Source organism: Crocuta crocuta, unplaced genomic scaffold (assembly GCF_008692635.1).
Source record: "Crocuta crocuta isolate KB4526 unplaced genomic scaffold, BGI_CrCroc_1.0 scaffold77, whole genome shotgun sequence".
NCBI lineage: Eukaryota > Metazoa > Chordata > Mammalia > Carnivora > Hyaenidae > Crocuta > Crocuta crocuta.
In genome coordinates, this window is record NW_027532172.1 from 7,172,074 (window position 1) to 7,189,088 (window position 17,015).

At 58.4% G+C, this 17,015-nt stretch overlaps 2 protein-coding genes across 4 annotated transcripts; both read left to right on the top strand.

The window, feature by feature from the left end:
- The first annotated feature begins 1,310 nt into the window (after positions 1-1,310).
- SEMA3B (semaphorin 3B) lies at positions 1,311-15,909 on the top strand. 3 transcript variants are annotated; one of them, XR_013338305.1, is made up of 19 exons: positions 1,311-1,399; positions 5,248-5,434; positions 6,116-6,273; positions 6,395-6,457; positions 6,861-6,980; positions 7,060-7,153; positions 7,312-7,431; positions 8,292-8,437; positions 8,529-8,640; positions 8,758-8,827; positions 8,905-9,049; positions 9,373-9,592; positions 9,853-9,944; positions 10,025-10,066; positions 10,302-10,459; positions 10,559-10,614; positions 10,697-10,836; positions 11,337-12,093; positions 15,880-15,909. XR_013338305.1 is itself a non-coding variant. In XM_077776915.1 (18 exons), the coding sequence occupies exons 2-18, from the start codon at positions 5,350-5,352 to the stop codon at positions 11,739-11,741; spliced, it is 2,226 nt and encodes a 741-aa protein (XP_077633041.1). In that variant the 5' UTR covers positions 1,311-1,399; positions 5,248-5,349; the 3' UTR covers positions 11,742-12,786. The 3 variants fall into 3 exon arrangements, 2 of the variants coding, with proteins under 2 accessions (XP_077633041.1, XP_077633042.1); XM_077776915.1 differs by lacking the exon at positions 15,880-15,909 and having other exon boundaries at positions 11,337-12,786; XM_077776916.1 differs by lacking the exons at positions 1,311-1,399; positions 5,248-5,434; positions 6,116-6,273; ... (1 more) ...; positions 6,861-6,980; positions 15,880-15,909 and having other exon boundaries at positions 7,095-7,149; positions 11,337-12,786.
- On the top strand, positions 13,532-16,992 carry LSMEM2 (leucine rich single-pass membrane protein 2). The gene is made up of 4 exons (XM_077777050.1): positions 13,532-13,553; positions 15,883-15,993; positions 16,084-16,266; positions 16,430-16,992. The coding sequence occupies exons 1-4, from the start codon at positions 13,532-13,534 to the stop codon at positions 16,561-16,563; spliced, it is 450 nt and encodes a 149-aa protein (XP_077633176.1). The 3' UTR covers positions 16,564-16,992.
- Positions 16,993-17,015: the final 23 nt, after the last annotated feature.

Below are 17,015 nucleotides of genomic sequence, written 5' to 3' on the forward strand. Positions count from 1 at the left end.
CCTGGGTCTGTCCTCTGCTGGGTCCTGGTGCCCCCAGTAATACAGCCCCTGGGGAACCCAGAGCCCCGCAGAGAGGCTTGAACCTGGGTGCTACAGGCATCTGGGGCTTCACAAAGGAAATGACACCGGAGAGTTGGATACTGAGTGATGAAGGAGAGCCCAGCAGGTGGTAATGAGGATGGCCTAAAAGCCTGGAGGGCATAGGCCAAGCAAAGTCCTGGCACAGAAAGTGCTGCTGCCTCCCAGAGCACAGGCAGGAACCCCTAAGCTCCAGGGAACTCTCTGCGGTGGGGAGCAGGGTACTATAGAGGGGAGGAGGAGTGTTAGGAAGACCACAGGGACACAGCCTGGGGGTGGGGTGGAGGGGTTGGGCTGCATGCTGCTGGAGGAGGAGGAGGCAGGACCTTCTCAGGTTAACCAGGCAGAAAGATCTCCCTGAGATAGGGGCTCCGGGAGAAGGGATGTGGGCTTGGGCCCTGCCAGGGCTGGGATGGAGACTTGGAGGAAGAAGACTGAGGAGTCCTCAGGGGTGGGGAGGGATGGAGGTTCAGGTGGAGGGCAGAGACATCGTTGTGCTGGGGACTGTGGCAGGAGGGTTGGTGGGGGAGTGGGGACAGGAGAGGAGCCAAGACCGAGAAGGGGCCCTAGTGAAGGAGGGCTGAAAGAAGCAGCAGTGAAGGGTCTGCCTCGAGGCCTGGGTGCCCAGGATCCCCAGTGCTGAGGTGGCAGCAGGAGCGCACACCTGCGTTCTGCCACTGTAGGCCAGACCTGCTTGGCCTGGCAGCTGCAACCGCAGGGCAAGTGAGCAGAGGCGCAGTCTCCGTAGGGACACACAGCTGGCGAGTGGCAGTCAGGATTCAACCCCGCCCCTTCCAGCCTACTAAGGGGGTTGATCCCTGAGGCAGGTTCACCCCCACCCCAGCATCCAGAGCTCCGCAGCCTGCACTGCTGGGCAGCTATACCCGAACCAATTAAGGGAAGGTAGTGTTTATGTTAATACATGTTAATAAGCATGGAGTGCCACCCTAGTCTACTTTGGCTGCATTCCTGGCACCCCATCCCACACTCCCCTACACTCTGGAGGAGGGGTGAGGGAGGCTCCACCCGCCCCTGCCTCGCCCCTCCCCCCTTCTGCTGGGCAATGTAGAAAACAGGAGGGAGAGGAGAGCTGTGATGTGGCTGATGGGGGGGGCTGCCCCATCCCTGAGGGGCTGACCTCAGCCCAGGAGGAATGTGCAGGAGGCGGAGGGCAGGGGCGGAGCTGGTGGGGGCAGGGCCACAGCCAGAGGCCCGGGGATCCTGGCGGCCCCTCCCTCGGCCCCTCCACCTCAGCACTGACATGGCCCTCAGAAGGGAAGGGGAACAGGCAAGGAGGGGAAGAGCTGCTCTTTCCAAAAAGGTGGGCCAGGGTACCTGGGAGCATGGCTACTAGGCTGGGGGCGGGTTGGGGAAGGGCCCCAACATCTTCTCCCAAGAGATCTTCCCTGGGTGGGTAGTAGATTGTCAGGGAAGTCAGGCCCCTCAGCCAGGCTTCCCTGGGCCCATTCCTATCCCCCATCTCACCCCCACCCAGTGCCTAATTCCTCAGGGTAGCATGTCCTAGTACCCACGTGGCCAGAACTGGGAAGGGTTGTGATGCTGGAGCCACCAGCCTTGATGGCTAAAGCAGGTGTGAGTGGGAAGCCAAGGCCTGACTAGGCCCAGGCTGGGCACTGGGAGGGTTGGCTCTAGCCTTCCTCAGATGGCTGTCCTACCCTAGCCGTAGCACCCAGAGTCCAGGCAGGGGACAGTTCCAGCTGGTGATGGGGGTGAAGAGGCAGGTGGTAGGACTTGGCACCACCATCCAGGTATTTCCACTAACAGGCAGCAAGCAGCATCAGGACAAGAATCCAGGCAGACCTTTGCCCATGGGTATCCTGGCAAAGGGTAGAGTTCAGGAGGCTGAGGTGGCCCTTGGGCAGTGGTGCAGGTGGCCATAGAGCTACCTTCCTAGTTTGTTCCATTCTGTCAAGACTTGGGATCAGGCTGCCTGATTCCAGAATCCTTAGAGAGAGACTCCTAGAGTCCAGAGTAGCTCACCGACAATGACCTTGCTCTTAGAGTGCTGCCTCCATGAGGCCCCTGCCCAGGGTCTGGCATACACTTGGACCTGAGGCTGAGGAACAGAAAGGAGACCTTGTGGGGACAGGGACAACTTGAGCTCCCACCCCTGCAGATCTCACTTCCTGCTCCAGGGAGCGAGTAAAACAATGCAAAGGGCTCAGGTGGTCAAGGGACAGTCCCAAGATGTTGGAAAGATGGTGGGGGACCTGGTTCTACTTTTCAGTATGGACACAGGGCTGGGAGGGAATGAGACTGGGACCCTGAGCCTGAGGAACTAAAAGCACTGGGGGCAGGTAGGGGGCACAGTAGGGATGGGTGGGGACCTCAGAGGCACTTGCTGATCTTGGCTGCTAGGGTGGAAAATTGTAAACAGCCAAAGAATTTTGTTTGCTTGCATGGGGCCAGGGGAGGCTGCCCAGGTCCAAGGCAGAAGCTGCGAGGAGGAAGAGCCTGCTTCCCGGAAGCCCAAGAGCTCAGGCTGGGGTGCATCCCTCCATTCCCCCTCCTGAAGACCCCTGGCCTCCCACTGACCCCCACCCTTCCTCTGNCTGGGTCACAGAACCTCACAGGTTCCCTCACAGGAGCCCACACAGCCTCCCTCATTGACTAACTTGTGGAGCTGCTGAGCAGCCTCAGGGAGGTTGTAGGAAGATGCCTTTTATGCGGATTGAGGGGTAAAAGGCCATCCTCAAGCCCTGTCGCGGCGTTCACCCAGGTGGGCCAGAAGGCCCCATTCAGCCATTGCCAACATTCAGCCCTTCCAAAGGAGACAGACCCCCAGCAGCACAAACAGGGTCATCCACCGGGCTCAAGTTCAGGCTGAGATCCCAGACCCTTCCCAAGCTGAGCCACCAAGGTTTCAGAGCCCTGTCCTGAATCACAGAGGTCACACAGAATCCCCCTCACTCCCCTGCAGAGATGTGGGACCACCCATCAGGAGGGGTCTCTGGGTGGGCCTACACCACCCCCACCACCCCCACCGCAGTGCAGAAGTGAAACTTGAGGGCCTCTGACTGCCTTGCCTGGCCCTCTCGGGCCCTCCTCTTCTGCCCCAACTGCTGTCCTCACAGCCTCTGACAGCCAGGTGGCAGAAGCACTAAGTGGCCCCAGTGGTGAGGAAGGGCTGGGGCTGGGCTGGGGGCCCGGCATCAGACCCCTAGCTGAGAACTCCTTCTCAGGACATGCAACCCTCCCATGCCAGCTGGCTCCTGGGAACCGAGGTGGCAGTGAGCCCCTCATTACCCACCTCCACCTCCCCAGCTGTGTAGGGACAGGTGAGGAACTTGAGTCCCCTGGACTTGCTGTTCCCTCCACTTGCTTCACAGAGCCTTTTGGGGCCAGGGAGGGGGCCCTTCCTCTTTTGCCTGGACTGGCTGCCACACTTCCGGATGGCTCTTGGGCACAGCTATTACCCTGAGGCCCGACAGGGGAGGGGTCGCTCCTCCCCACCCCTCCCTTGTGCCCGCTCCACTCTGGCCTGGCCACCAACTCTGGCTGGCCCCAACTGCCTGCCTGGTCACCAGATCTGCCCGCCCCGTAAACTTGACTGCGGCGCGTGTGGGGCGGCGGCTGGCTTGGTGGAGGCGGGGGCTGCTCCTTAAAGGAGCCGTCAGAGGGTGCCTTGCGGCCCCGCGGCTTCTCCCCTTCTCCAGGGAGGGCTGCCTGGTGTTCCGTGGCATCGCAGACCTCACGGGCTTGGGCTCAGAAGAGGCGGTGGCAAGTGTCAGTGGAGGGAAGGCGGGAGGTGGGGGTCCTGGCACGGGAGGGGTCCGGGGGCTGTGGAACTGGGCAGGAGTTTGGGGGGAGCGATGCGGAATGGCCCTTGGCAGTTGTGCACCCCAGGACCCTGCCCCACTCCAGGGCTCCTGTGCCCAGCACCTGCCCCGCCAGCTCTGGGGAAGACGATGGGCATTGTGGCTAGAGGCTGGCCCCTTGTATGGGGTCCAGGGAAGGGGTCTGGCTCAGAGGTGGAGGAGCTCAAAGACGTGAAACTTGAGGGCTAATGCAGGGGAGGGAGAGGCACGGAGGCAGTGGAGGCTGAGAGAGGGAAGGACAGCTCACTCGAAGCAGGGGTGAGAGGCTGTCTGAGGCCCTTGGCTCTCCCCCGACTTGATTCCTCTTGGGTCTGAAGTCTGAGCTCACAGAATTTCTGTGTAACTAGCTCCTTCCACCCTCGTGTGGGGAGAGAGAGGTCAAGCACAAAGCTGGGCTGCTATATCCGAGTGGCAGCCACCTCTAAGTCAGAAGCTGAGGCTTCTGTGCAGCCTGCACTGCTGGGGCTCCTGGGCAGTACTTCTTCCTCAGAGGCATGGGTTTCAGGCAGGTTTCAGAGTTGAAGGCTGTGCTTTTCTCTGCGGTTGTATTTGCTCACCTGCATGCCCAGAGAAACACACGTACACTTGTATGTGTACACACGTTCGCACACGTCTGAGACACGCATGTGTGCAAAGTGCACACGTGTGCCATATATCTACATGTGTAATACAACTCTCATGCCACACGCTGTCACAGGCATGTACATCTGCCTGCATACACACAACACACGTACACAATACAGATAACAACACAAAGGGACCCTCAGAAACAGCCACACTCACAGGCGCCCACACCATTGGCTCCAGCCCTAAGGGTGCCTCAGTTCCTCTCTAGGCCTGTGGGTGCACAGCCACCTCCAGAGGCCTCGCCCCTCCTCTCATGTCCCTCTCACTCCCATGACTGGTTTGTTTTGCTCATTACACTTGGCGCCCTCTGAAATGACTGCACTGATCTGAGTCTTTGTTGGCACTCTGCCCCCTCCTGCATGGGGACTTTGTCTGTGTCCCCCAATGTCCCAGGCTGGCATGAAGTAGGCACACAGAGTTTGTGAATTAATGCCTGTGAGTGTGTCTATGGGAGGGGGGTTACTAGGGAGGGTGACGTGGTGGGGCGGGCGCCTGCCCGCGTGGGGGTGACCCCGAGGGTGTGCCCAATGTGGGTGTGTCTGTGATTGTGGCCAGGCAGGGCACACTTGGAGGGAGGGGAGAGCTCGGAAGTGGAATGCGACCCCCCAGCCTCTTTTCCCTAGGGGCTGTAATCTGATCCCTGGGGACTCCCCCCTAGCCTCCTGCCCCGCCCTCGTCCTTGCTGCAGCTCCTTCTCTTCCAGATCCTGGGGCAGAGTCCAGGGCGGCTCAAGGCTCCTCCACACACACCCGCTGAACCCTGAGCACCCTGAGCTGCCCGGCTGGGGCCGGCTAGGGCTGCCGCCATGATCCCGGGCCTGGCCCTGCTCTGGGCAGCAGTGCTGGGGGGTGCTGCCCCCAGCCCTCCCCGCCTTCGGCTCTCCTTCCAAGGTAGGTGCACCTGGCAGGCAAGAGGGCTCGGCTCAGGGTGGGCAGGAGAGAGACCCAGTGTGGGTAGGGGGCACTAAGTTTGCTCTTGCCCTGTGCCCCTGGCCCAGGTTTGACTGGGGGCACTCTCAGGTCATCTCCAGTTAATTAACCCTGTCCTGGCCTCAGCCCCCAACCTTTCTGCACTCATTCTCCTCTAGCTTTCCCAGGAAGACCCCTCCCATTCCCATGGCAACAGATCCTGCCTGTGTCCCATCCACACCCCATACTCCTGACACAGGAGGGTGGTCACTAGGCATCGCACTGAGCTTCGGCTGGTAGCAGCGTGGCAGAGAATCCTCAGCCGGACTTTGGGGTTGGGGTCCTGACCTTCCCTACCTACCCAGGCTCCCCCAGCACCCCGGCCTCCCAGTGCGCCCGCCTGCAGACACTTCTTGTCCAAGCACGCCCAAGGAGTTCAACCTGCTTTTCCTTGGGGGGGTGGGGGGGTGCTGCATTGCCCACCCTGGAAGCTTTTCACATGGGTGGGCCCGTCTTCATGAATGTAAACTCACATGTGGGTAAACTCACATGTGTGGTCCAGGTCACATGTACAACCATGACCTGTGAGAGAGACTACAGGCAGGGGCTGGGGGAAGCTTCCAGCATGGCTGGCAAACCCTCGGTGATGTCCCTACTCCGCAGAGCTCCAGGCTCGGCACGGCCTCCAGACCTTCAGGCTGGAGAGGACCTGCTGCTATGAAGCTCTGCTGGTGGACGAAGAGAGAGGACGCCTGTTTGTGGGCGCCGAGAACCGCGTGGCCTCCCTCAGCCTGGACGACATCAGCAAGCGGGCCAAGAAGGTGCCAGGGACCCCCAGCCTCTGTGCTGCCCAGGGGGGTGGGTCCCCTGAGCAGACACCATCTTTACAGAGATCAGGCAAAGGCCCTTGACCTGTGTCCCCCTTCCCCGGTCCCCTTGCAGCTGGCCTGGCCGGCCCCTGTGGAATGGCGAGAGGAGTGCAACTGGGCGGGCAAGGACATTGGTGTGAGTGCTGGTTGCCCGGGGCAGGAGTGTGGAGGCCTGGCCCCTTGCTGCACAGACAGCAGTGCTAGGACAGAGGCCTGCCTGTTCTGGCTGGGATGGGGGCAGGGGGTTGAGGTGGCTCAAGTTTGGAGGTAGTGAGTCAGGGAGGAGGCTCATGTGATTCTTCCTGGGGGCCTTTGAGTCACAGGGGGCCACACAGGCCTGTGTTTCTCCATGTGCCCCTTCTGTGAGAGGTGGGCTGAGCTGGTCACCGAGGGCACCCAGGTTCCTGCAGCCCATGTTGGTACTTGCCTGGACTGATGCAGAAGAGAGGATGGGGTGAGGTACCACTGGCAAGCTGGGACCCCTTAAGGCCACCTCCCTGGGGGAGGCCTCATCGTCTCTGCCCCCGCCTACCCACTAGACTGAGTGCATGAACTTCGTGAAGTTGCTGCATGCCTACAACAGCACCCACTTGCTGGCCTGTGGCACAGGGGCCTTCCACCCCACCTGTGGATTTGTGGAGGTGGGCCACCGGCTGGAGGTAAGACCAGATCTAGGCAGAGAGGGAGGTTGGGAGGTAAAGTAGGGCCTGGAAGTACCAACTGCCCCCTGCCTCCCAGGAGCCCACGCTCCGGCTGGACCTTCGAAGGCTGGAGGATGGCAAGGGCAAGAGTCCTTATGACCCCAGGCATCAGGCTGCCTCCGTGCTGGTGGGTGAGTCCAACGACTAGGGCCCCTCAGAGACTCTAGAACCCCTGAGAGCCCCTGAGATCCTCTATGGCATCACTGACTCCTTAAGAGCTACCGGAGCCTACAAGCACTCCCCACAGAGAGCCTTCAGATTGGCTCAGCAGCCCTTACTCTATCTCCAGGGAAAGAACTGTACTCAGGGGTGGCTGCAGACCTCATGGGCCGGGACTTCACCATCTTCCGTAGCCTGGGACAACGTCCAAGTCTCCGAACAGAACCACACGACTCTCGCTGGCTCAATGGTGAAAGGCTGGTGGGGCTGTCGGGAGGGGGCTCTCATCCCCAACAGGGTAGGTGCCTAGTAAGACCCATAGAGGAAGTGAACAGTGGGTGCAGCCACGTCTCACCAAGTATCCACCATGTGTCAAGCTCTGTGCCAGGCACTGGGGGTGCAGGGCAGACAAGACTTGTATGGCCCATGCCCTCGTTGAGTTCACAGACCTCAGAACAGATACATAATAAGATGGTTCCAATGGCAATTAGATCAGTGAGTGAACAGACAGAAAGGGAAAAGGAGACCAGGTGGTAAGAGAACTGGAGAAAGGAAGCCACTCTGCTGAGGACAGGGGAGAGCTAATTCCCAAAACACAGGAGGATTGAGGGAAGAGCATTCCAGGCAAAGAGAACAACTAGTACAAAGGCTCCAGGGCAAGAACAAGCCAAGGAACAGACCCATGAAAGGAAAAAGGATAAGGGGTCTGTATTGTCCGAGGCCAGGGTCATTTGTTCTAAGAGTGAGGGGACCCAGCAGAGTATTCACAGCAGTAACAGGAGGCATCTGCTTCCTGATCAAGAGGAATATTCTTGAGTGAAGGTAAAACCCCAGTATCCCATCTCCCTCCTTTCTGGCCCGTGGCCTGGGGACCGGTCAGAGATGCGTCAGAGAGTCTTGGTCTCTGCTGCCCTCTTGTGGTTACTTCTTGACTCACAGGCCCTGATCCTCGATGCTGTCCCCTAGAGTGCCATCCTATCTGGAGGCTGGGTGGTCAGAGGCTGCCCTGAGGGCTTCTGGGGGCACTAGAGGAAGGAGGGAGTGTGCGTGCACCAGGACCCATGAGTGGCAGGGCCAGGACCTTTCTAACCCCATGCCTCCTGCTGCTAGAGCCCAAGTTCGTCAAGGTCTTTTGGATCCCAGAGAGCGAGAATCCTGACGATGACAAGATCTACTTCTTCTTCCGTGAGTCGGCAGTGGAGGCTTCACCATCAATGGGACGCCAGACTGTGTCCCGGGTTGGCCAGATCTGTCGGGTGAGGAGTCCCTGAGCCACAGCCGGTGACCAAGTCCCTGCCCTTTTGCCTGTCTGGACCTTCCCCTCATCCCCACTGATTGACCCCACAGAATGACGTGGGAGGCCAGCGAAGCCTGGTCAACAAGTGGACCACATTCCTGAAGGCTCGCCTGGTGTGTGCAGTGCCAGGCGTCGAGGGTGACACACACTTTGACCACCTCCGTGAGTGCCACGAGTGCAAGATGGGGTTGGAGAGAGGGAGTGCAATGGGCCTAGACTCAGGAGCCAGGCTGCCCAGAGGGCTGTGTGCCCTCCCCCAGCTAGGCTTCTTCCCCACAGAGGATGTGTTCCTGCTGTCCTTGAGGGACCGCTGGAGCCCACTGCTCTACGCTGTCTTCTCCACATCGAGGTGAGGGGCAGGAGGTAGTGGGCAGGGCCCACTGGGTTCTGCTGGACCCCTCACTCTGCTCATGTCTTTGCTTGCAGCACCGTCTTCCAGGGCTCTGCAGTGTGTGTGTACAGCATGAACGATGTGCGTCGGGCCTTCCTGGGGCCCTTTGCACACAAGGAAGGACCCATGCACCAGTGGGTGTCTTACCAGGGCCGTGTCCCCTACCCCCGACCAGGCATGGTGCGTAGCCCCAGGATTCCCACCACAACCCACTTAAAGTCTCAGGGGTGGAAAACTTGGCCTGGGATCTTCTTGGTGAATGCAGTTTTTTCCCTTCATTACGGGTGAGAAAGTATTACCCTCATCAGACAGGGCTCCTCAGAGGAAGTGCATATTTCCCCCTAAGACTCCCAAGGGCAAGGCTGGGTTTTCTCTCTTCAGATTCTCAGGGCAGGGCTCTGTCCATTAGCACTCCCCTACACTCCCGGTTCCTGGAGGTCTCTTGGGGGCCCACCAGGCCCTCATACCCACATCTCTGTCATGCCTCCTCCCCACCTGCCCAGTGCCCCAGCAAGACCTTTGGCACCTTCAGTTCTACCAAGGACTTTCCTGATGACGTCATTCAATTTGCCCGGAACCACCCCCTCATGTACAATTCAGTCCTGCCCATGGGTGGTCGCCCCCTCTTCATACAAGTGGATGCCGGGTACACCTTTACCCAGATCACTGCAGACCGTGTAGCAGCTGCTGATGGACACTACGATGTCCTCTTCATTGGCACAGGTCAGTGTCCTGCCATGACCACCCATAAAACTCTGTCCAGACTCTGTTCCGCCTCTTAGCGGAAGCTGCTCCTGTCCAATCCCATCTCTACATCTTTGCCTGGGTTATGCCCTCATCTCCTTTTGGATGTTGCTCTGGTTGTTCCAACCCACATTCTTCACCTACCCAACCATGCTGAGGGTAAAGGCCATAGAAGTGAGGAGACCCCCAGTCCTAGCCGACAGGAAACACAAGGAATCACTCATTCCTCATCCCTGCAGACGCTGGCACAGTGCTGAAGGTGATCTCAGTCCCCAAGGGCAGCCAGCCTAACGGGGAGGGGCTGCTCTTGGAGGAGCTGCACGTGTTTGAGGTGAGGCCTAGCCCCCTCCTCCTGGAGGAACCCCACCCAACCCCATTGATCTCTGATCCCAGCGCTCCTCCTCCTCTCAGGATTCATCTGCTATCACCAGCATGCAAATCTCTTCCAAGAGGGTAAGTGACTCTGCAGAAGACTTGGGAGCAGAAGGGACCCAGTGTGTTCCCCTGGCGCCCCTACCCCCACGCCTCCCTTGGTAGGTCTAAGCACTGGGTTTGAGTATAGGTTCTGCCTTCGCTAGATCTGAGACCTCAGTGTTCTTATCTGTCAAGTGGGGTCAGGGATCCCTGACCAATGGGAGGAGGGCACAGGGCTGCCTTCGGTCAGCCCGGAGCCCCTCGTGCCCCCTAGCACCAGCTGTACGTAGCCTCCCGGAGCGCGGTCGCCCAGATCCCGTTGCACCTCTGTGCTGCCCACGGCCGCGCCTGTGCGGAATGCTGCCTCGCGCGTGACCCTTACTGCGCCTGGGACGGGGCCGCGTGCACGCGCTTCCAGCCCAGCTCTAAAAGGTGGGCAGGGTCGGGGGCGGGCCACCTGGAGTTATTTGCAGCACCTGGCTAAAAGAAGAAGGGCTCACGGAGGCTCTAATGTATCAATGCACCCCCCAGGCGGTTCCGGCGGCAAGACGTGAGGAACGGCGACCCCAGCACGCTGTGCTCTGGGGGTGAGTGCCCCAGCTGCCCCCACGCCTTTGAAGATGTCCCACCCTGCCCTGCCTGAATCTGACATTCCTTTGCCCACCCCAGACTCCTCTCATCCCGCCCTGCTGGAGCGGAAGGTGTTCGGTGTGGAGGGCGGGAGCGCCTTCCTCGAGTGTGAGCCCCGTTCGCTGCAGGCGCGCGTCGAATGGACCTTGCAGCTCGCAGGAGAGGCGACCTACACCCAGGTGAGCCTCATGCCGGCTCCCTTCCCAAACAGGCCCTTGTCCCGCCCCCGACATCCAGGGGAGCCCCGCCCTTGTCAATGAGGCCCTTGGCCTGCTCCCACCTCTAGACTAGGTCCGACCCCGCCCAGTGAGACTCCGTCCAGTTAGACCCCTTATGTCCAGTTTGGTCCCTTACCCGAACCCCACATCCTGGTGAGGCCCTATTCCATCTAACTAGACTCCAGTCGCCCCACCCCTCTATCCGAGAGGAGTCCCGCCCTCGCCCCGCCCATTGAGGCCCCTGCCCCGCCCCTATGTCCAGGTAAACCCCGTCCCGGGAGGGTTTCCTCTTTTACACCACCCGTGCCAGTGCACCCAGCCTTCATCTGTACGCCTGCGGGAGCCCCTTACCTGCTCCCGCTCGGCCACCGTTGACCCTCTGCCTCTCCTGGACCGACCTGGAGCCGGGTTTCCCTGTTCCTGACCCCGAAGCCCACACCTCCCACTGGCCCCGCCTGCAGGTAGCTGTGGAGGAGCGCGCAGAGCGCCTGACGCGGGGACTGCTGCTGCGCGGGCTGCGGCGCGGGGACTCTGGCGTGTACCTTTGCGCAGCTGTGGAACAGGGCTTTTCGCAGCCGCTGCGTCGCCTGGTGCTACACGTGCTGAGTGCTGCGCAGGCTGAAAGGCTGGCCCGGACCGAGGAGGCTGCGCCCGTCCCCCCTCCAGGCCCCAAGCTCTGGTACCGGGACTTCCTGCAGCTGGTGGAGCCAGGCGGCGGCGGCGGCGCGAGTTCCCTGCGAATGTGTGGTCTGCAGCCCGAGTCGCGCCCACCGCCTCCCGAGTCACGGAGGAAGGGCCGAAACCGGCGAAGGCACGCGCCAGAGCCGCGCGCCGAGCGGGGCCCACGCAGCGCGGCGCACTGGTGACTGGGCAGGCCGCGCCGGGTACAGGGAAGGAGGCTACAGGCAGGAGAGCGGGAGGACAGACCCTGGAGGACGCACAGCTAGGGGGCCTGGCACATTGGTCCCTGGTTGATGGAGACACCAACCGACAGGCCCTGGCTGAGGGGCAGCCTCGCCGGCTTATTTATTAACAGAGGATAACCCTTGAATGTAGCTCTGGGAGGGACGGCTCAGGCCGGGCGCAGGGTCCGGCTGGTCGGGAAGAGGCAGATAAGCAGGGCTCCAGAGCAACGACCTGGTCGGAGGAAGTGCCCGGAGTGCCCACCCCGGGATGAAGACCTCCTCCCTGGGCAATGAGCAGAAAGCTGTGAACAGGGTGAGCTGGTGGGGGCGGGAGTGGGACAGGCCGACTGTACTAATGCAATAAACACATTATGAGCCGAAGCTGGAATGGCCCCAGCTGACAACCGCTGGTTCTAGGTCTTGCTGTGTGGCCTTGGGCAACTTCCTAGCAGTCCTAGGACCTCGGTTTCTGAAAAGGATGCTGTGGTGAGGATTAAAGGCAGTTTCCATGTGACTGAGTGGATTCTGTGGGGCCTTTGCGGCCCTACTGACCTGCACAGTGTATTCTGAATATGATTTCTTGACTGAGTACTATGAAGAAAATCAAATTTGGTTGATATGGCAAATAATGTGAGAAAGCATCACTGAGGAGGTGACATTTGAGCTAAACAACAAGGAGCCAGTCATGGGAGTGTCTAGGGGTGGAATGTTCCAGGAGGCAACAGCTAGTGCAAGGGTCCTGAGGTGGAAACAAGGTTGCTGTGTGTGAGAAACATCAAGGAGGCCAATGTGATACAGTGGATGGATTTGGGATGTTTTAGGAGGTGGGGCCTCATTGTCTTGCTTCGTCCCAGTTGGGGAGAAGGGCCACAGGGGTCTAACAGCAGAGGGTGGGCCCTAAACCTGGCCACTTCCTCCCTTCAAGGGTAAGTGGTACCATGCCTCCTCACACAACATGGTGTGTGTGGAGAGAGGAGGGAGGATCTAAACTGCAGACATGTAGCTGTATTCCATTCTCACAGGTCCTGTGCCAGGGAGGAACCATTGTCCTTCCCGTTTTACAGATGAAAAAATGGAGGTCAGAGAGTAGGCAATCTGTTAACCAAGGTTGTAAACTTATTAACAGAAATACCAATCTTCAACCTGAGTTTGCCTACTGACTAAAATGAGTGCCTACCTACAGGTGTGTCTCTGCCCCCTTTGGGGGCTCTCAGAGCCCTCATTGCAATGCGCTCCAGCTGTCCATCACCCCAATCCCTGGTGCCAGCAGGTCACACGGGTAGGTGCTTGTCCATGTGCTTGGAGAAGAGATGGCCCAACTTCGGGTTGGGGTCTTTGTGGGTAGAGGCACAGGGCTCCCTTACATATCTTGGCTGCCATGTGGGGCAGGCATTGCTGGAGGTGAGCATTGAGGCAGCTTGTCTGGATAAAGACACCAAGGCCTTTGCATGTATGGTGGTGGTAGGGTTCCTCAGGAAAGGCCCTGGGCACACATATTAGTGGAGGTGTGCTCTTGTCTGGGCTGCATCACCAGCCAGATAGTCTAGGCTGGCCCATGTGGGTCACTCCACCCCTTCTCATGGCTGAGAGCTGCCCCCTCTAAATATAGCCCGGTGGGCTGAGCTCAGGCCTATTTTAGGCCCAGGCTGGGAGGTGGCCAGTTTTCCCCAGGCTCTGAGGAGCCGCCGCTGCTTCCATCCTGTCCTGCTACTGGGTGCTATTATCAGCCCCACAACTGCCCACCGCCCGCCATGCCTGAGGACACCCAAGAAGGTAGGAGATAACTAGGGGGGAGGGCATGGCCCCAGTCCTGTGATCCTGTGAACCACGGAGCAAACCCACTTTGTCCCAATGACCTCACTTCCTTAACTAGTCATCAAACACCATACCCTAAATTGAGTAAGGGGACCTGCCTCCTGTACATGGAGAAAAGGCTACGCCTGGAACCCCACCTCCCCTTAGGGCCTGCTAGGGACAGCAGGGAGGGATTGGGGGGCGCGACTCACTTGGGAGGTAGTCACCTATAGGCTATGCCCCAGTGGGTGTGGGCTGGGTGGGTGGCTGGCCAGTTCAGCTCTTCATTCAGGGAGGAAGCTGGGATTGGGGGCGGGCAGTGGCTCCAGGAAGCATTTGGGCTTGCAGCCCAGGGCCTGGGAGTGGAGAGATCTCTGATCTCCAACTTGGGCCTAAGTGGACCCAACCATTAGCCAGTTAGGATCCCTTGGCCTGGCCAGACTGACAGCTAGTTAAGATTTTGGTGGCCACTCTCCTAACTACCCCCCTGCATGCAAGAAGTAGAGGTTCAGAGGGGCCGCAGCAGGGATGACCCGCTGCGTCACTGCTCCCGGAAGGCCTAGCTGGTCAACTCTTTTGTCACATTTTCAACATTTCAACTGGATGGGAGGGGCCCAGCTCCCAGTAGTGGAGGATGTTTGCCTCCTTTTGGGATCATAACAATGATGTTCACCATGATTTTCCCGGTAATGAAGAGAATCTGAGTTCAATTTAGAAAGTGTGGGGAGGCGCACCTGGGTGGCTCAGTCGGTTAAGTGGCCAACTCTTGATCTCAGCTCAGGTCATGATCTCCCCGTTGGTGAGTTCAAGCCCCACATGGGACTCTGCACAGACAGTGCTAGTGGAGGCTGCTTGGGATTCCCTCTCTCTCCCTCTCTCTGCCCCTCCCAAACTCCCAAAAGGGCAAGCTTGCTCTCTCTAATAAACATTAAAAAAAAAAAGTGTTGGGAAAGCAGAGCCAAGTGCAGAGGAATATAATATGACCCCTGACCCAAACATAATGACTGGCAGCATCTTATTTTACTTTGGAGCATTTCAAGGGGCAGTTTCAAGCAGATCATGAAGGCTGTTGTTGTTTTGAAAGTGATAGAGTCCAATCGCCTTTGCCCCTATCAGGTGTTCCCTCAATACCCCCTACTATTACCTAGCAGCCAGCTGGGTATCTGGAAGTTTAAGAGACCAAGATTTTTTTAAAAAGTCAAGGAAGTAAAAAATATATAATTTTTTAGAAATCACAAAATAAATACTTTTGGTGGATCCCAAAATAAGATCACAAGAAAAGTACAGGGGTCCCAGTGACTAAAGGGGCAGAGGCTGTGAATGGATAATTAGGAAGCCGCACACACACACCCATCAGGCCCTCTAGGCAAAGAAACCCAAATAAGTAAAAAGAAAAAAAAAAAAGCCTTTTCTCATCTCCCAACTGGCAAATGTGTATACATGTATGTCTATAAAGTTTTCATTGAAAATGCCTAATGGTGGTGACGTTGTACCCTTTTGGGGGTTGTGGATAGTTAGTCTGGAGGACAGCTTAATAATGGCTTAAAGAAAAAGTCCCTGCTCTTTAAGCCAGTAATTTTGCTTCTGGGAATCCGTCCTTATTAACAATTAGGAAATTGGGAAAAACCTTCATAGTCAATGATGCATGTCCTTTCCTAGGAGTTATTAACTTCCAAAGGGAACTGGAAACAACCTAAATGCCCAGGCAGCCTCAAAGGGATGCCTCAAGAGAGACCTCAGAAGCATGTAGAACAGCTTGATGACAAAGGCATGTCACATGTTGAGTTAAAACAGCAGGGTTCACAGAAGTACAGCAGAATCACACTGAGTGTGTTAGCAGAGCCAAGGCCACAAGGCACAAGCACCCCCCAGCTAGGATGGAGACACCGAGCTGCCAGGCACTGGGTCTGGCCTAGCGGCCAGCTCACAGGGTCTGCAGGGGAAACTGACAGCAGAGGAGGCAGGAATGAATTTCATGCACTGTGGCGTTGGTCTTTCAAAGCTGACACACTCTTCTCTAGAAATGAGCAGGCAGAGGAATGCCTGAAAAGTCCTTGAGGTGCTTAGAAGGAAACAAAAGTGAGCAGGTCAAACGCACCTCCTGCTACTGTGTGTGTTAACAGGCCTAAGGAATTCCGGGGTCCTCCTGGCTCTGAATCAAATGTTGTTCCCGAGCTCGTTTTAGGGCATTAGGAGCCAATGTCCCTTTGTCCTATCCCATCTTCTCTGAGCCGTTGCCGCATGAAGCCACCTTAAAGAAGGGAGGGGGTGACCTGCTGGCTGAACCAACCCTGCACTGTCCCAGCAGACACCTTGGCACTAACACCGAGCCCGAGGATCAGGGCACCACTGGCCCCCAACCACATACAGGAGGTGCGCCTGCACCAGGTGGAGTCCATCAGCGACCTGCACAGTGGAGGTGAGGGGCACAGGGCTGGGGACTGATGTGCTGGGAGGGGAGGAAAGCAGGCACAGCCCCTACGCTCCTGATGCCCCGTTTGTCCTGCAGGTTCGCTGTGCTCCTACCTGGCTGAAGAGGCGCAGCCATGGGACGAGCTACTGGGCATTTTGCCACCGTCGCTATGTGCCCAGGTTGGCTGCAGCCCTGTGCACGGCAGGGGAGGCTTCCTGCTGCTTGCATTGCTGGTGTTCACCTGCCTGGCGCTCGCCATCCTGGCCGTCTACCTGAGTGGTACGGCTGGATGGTGAGGGGAGCCGGGGGGGAGGCGGGGAGACTGAGGGCGAGTAACTGGGACTGCAAGACCTTTCTGCACAACTGACCGAGGTAGTGAGGTGGGGAGTTGTGGGGTAGCCTGTGGTATGACAGTCCCCCTTTCCTATCCGCCTGTCCACAGTGCTGCAGAGTGAATCTCTCCGCATGCTGGCACACACACTGCGCACCCAGGAGGAGACGCTGCTCAAACTCCGGCTCGCCAGCCTCAGCCAGCTGCGGAGGCTCAACTCCAGTGAGGCCCGAGCACCCAGCTGAGATACCACTTGAACCTGGAGCGTGTGTGTGTGTGTGTGTGTGTGGAATAAAGTCGCCATTGGCAGGTTTCTCCTTACCCATTGCTCCACACTACTTCCTTGGTGAGATTTTTGTACAAGAGTCTAATGTGACCCCACAGCTACCTGCCTCTCCTGTCTTCAAGCCAGGCCGAGCCAAGTTTTCTGGTGCCCAGGTCCTGCTTTGGGTGGCCCAAGGTCAGAGGAAGGGACACCAGCTTCCTGGCTCCTTCCGTGGCCTGACAGCAGCCTCTGGCTTCCTCCAGATAGGTTCAGAATCTAGAAATAGCTGCCCCCCAACTCCAGTTGCCCAAACTCTGCCAGGCCTCCCAGTGGGGGGCCAGCCTCGGCACCTCAAGCAGGCAGAGCGAAGTATGGGGAGGAGGGCCACTTGAGGACCTGGTCTTGGAGGTCAAAGGTGAGATGGAGACAGGG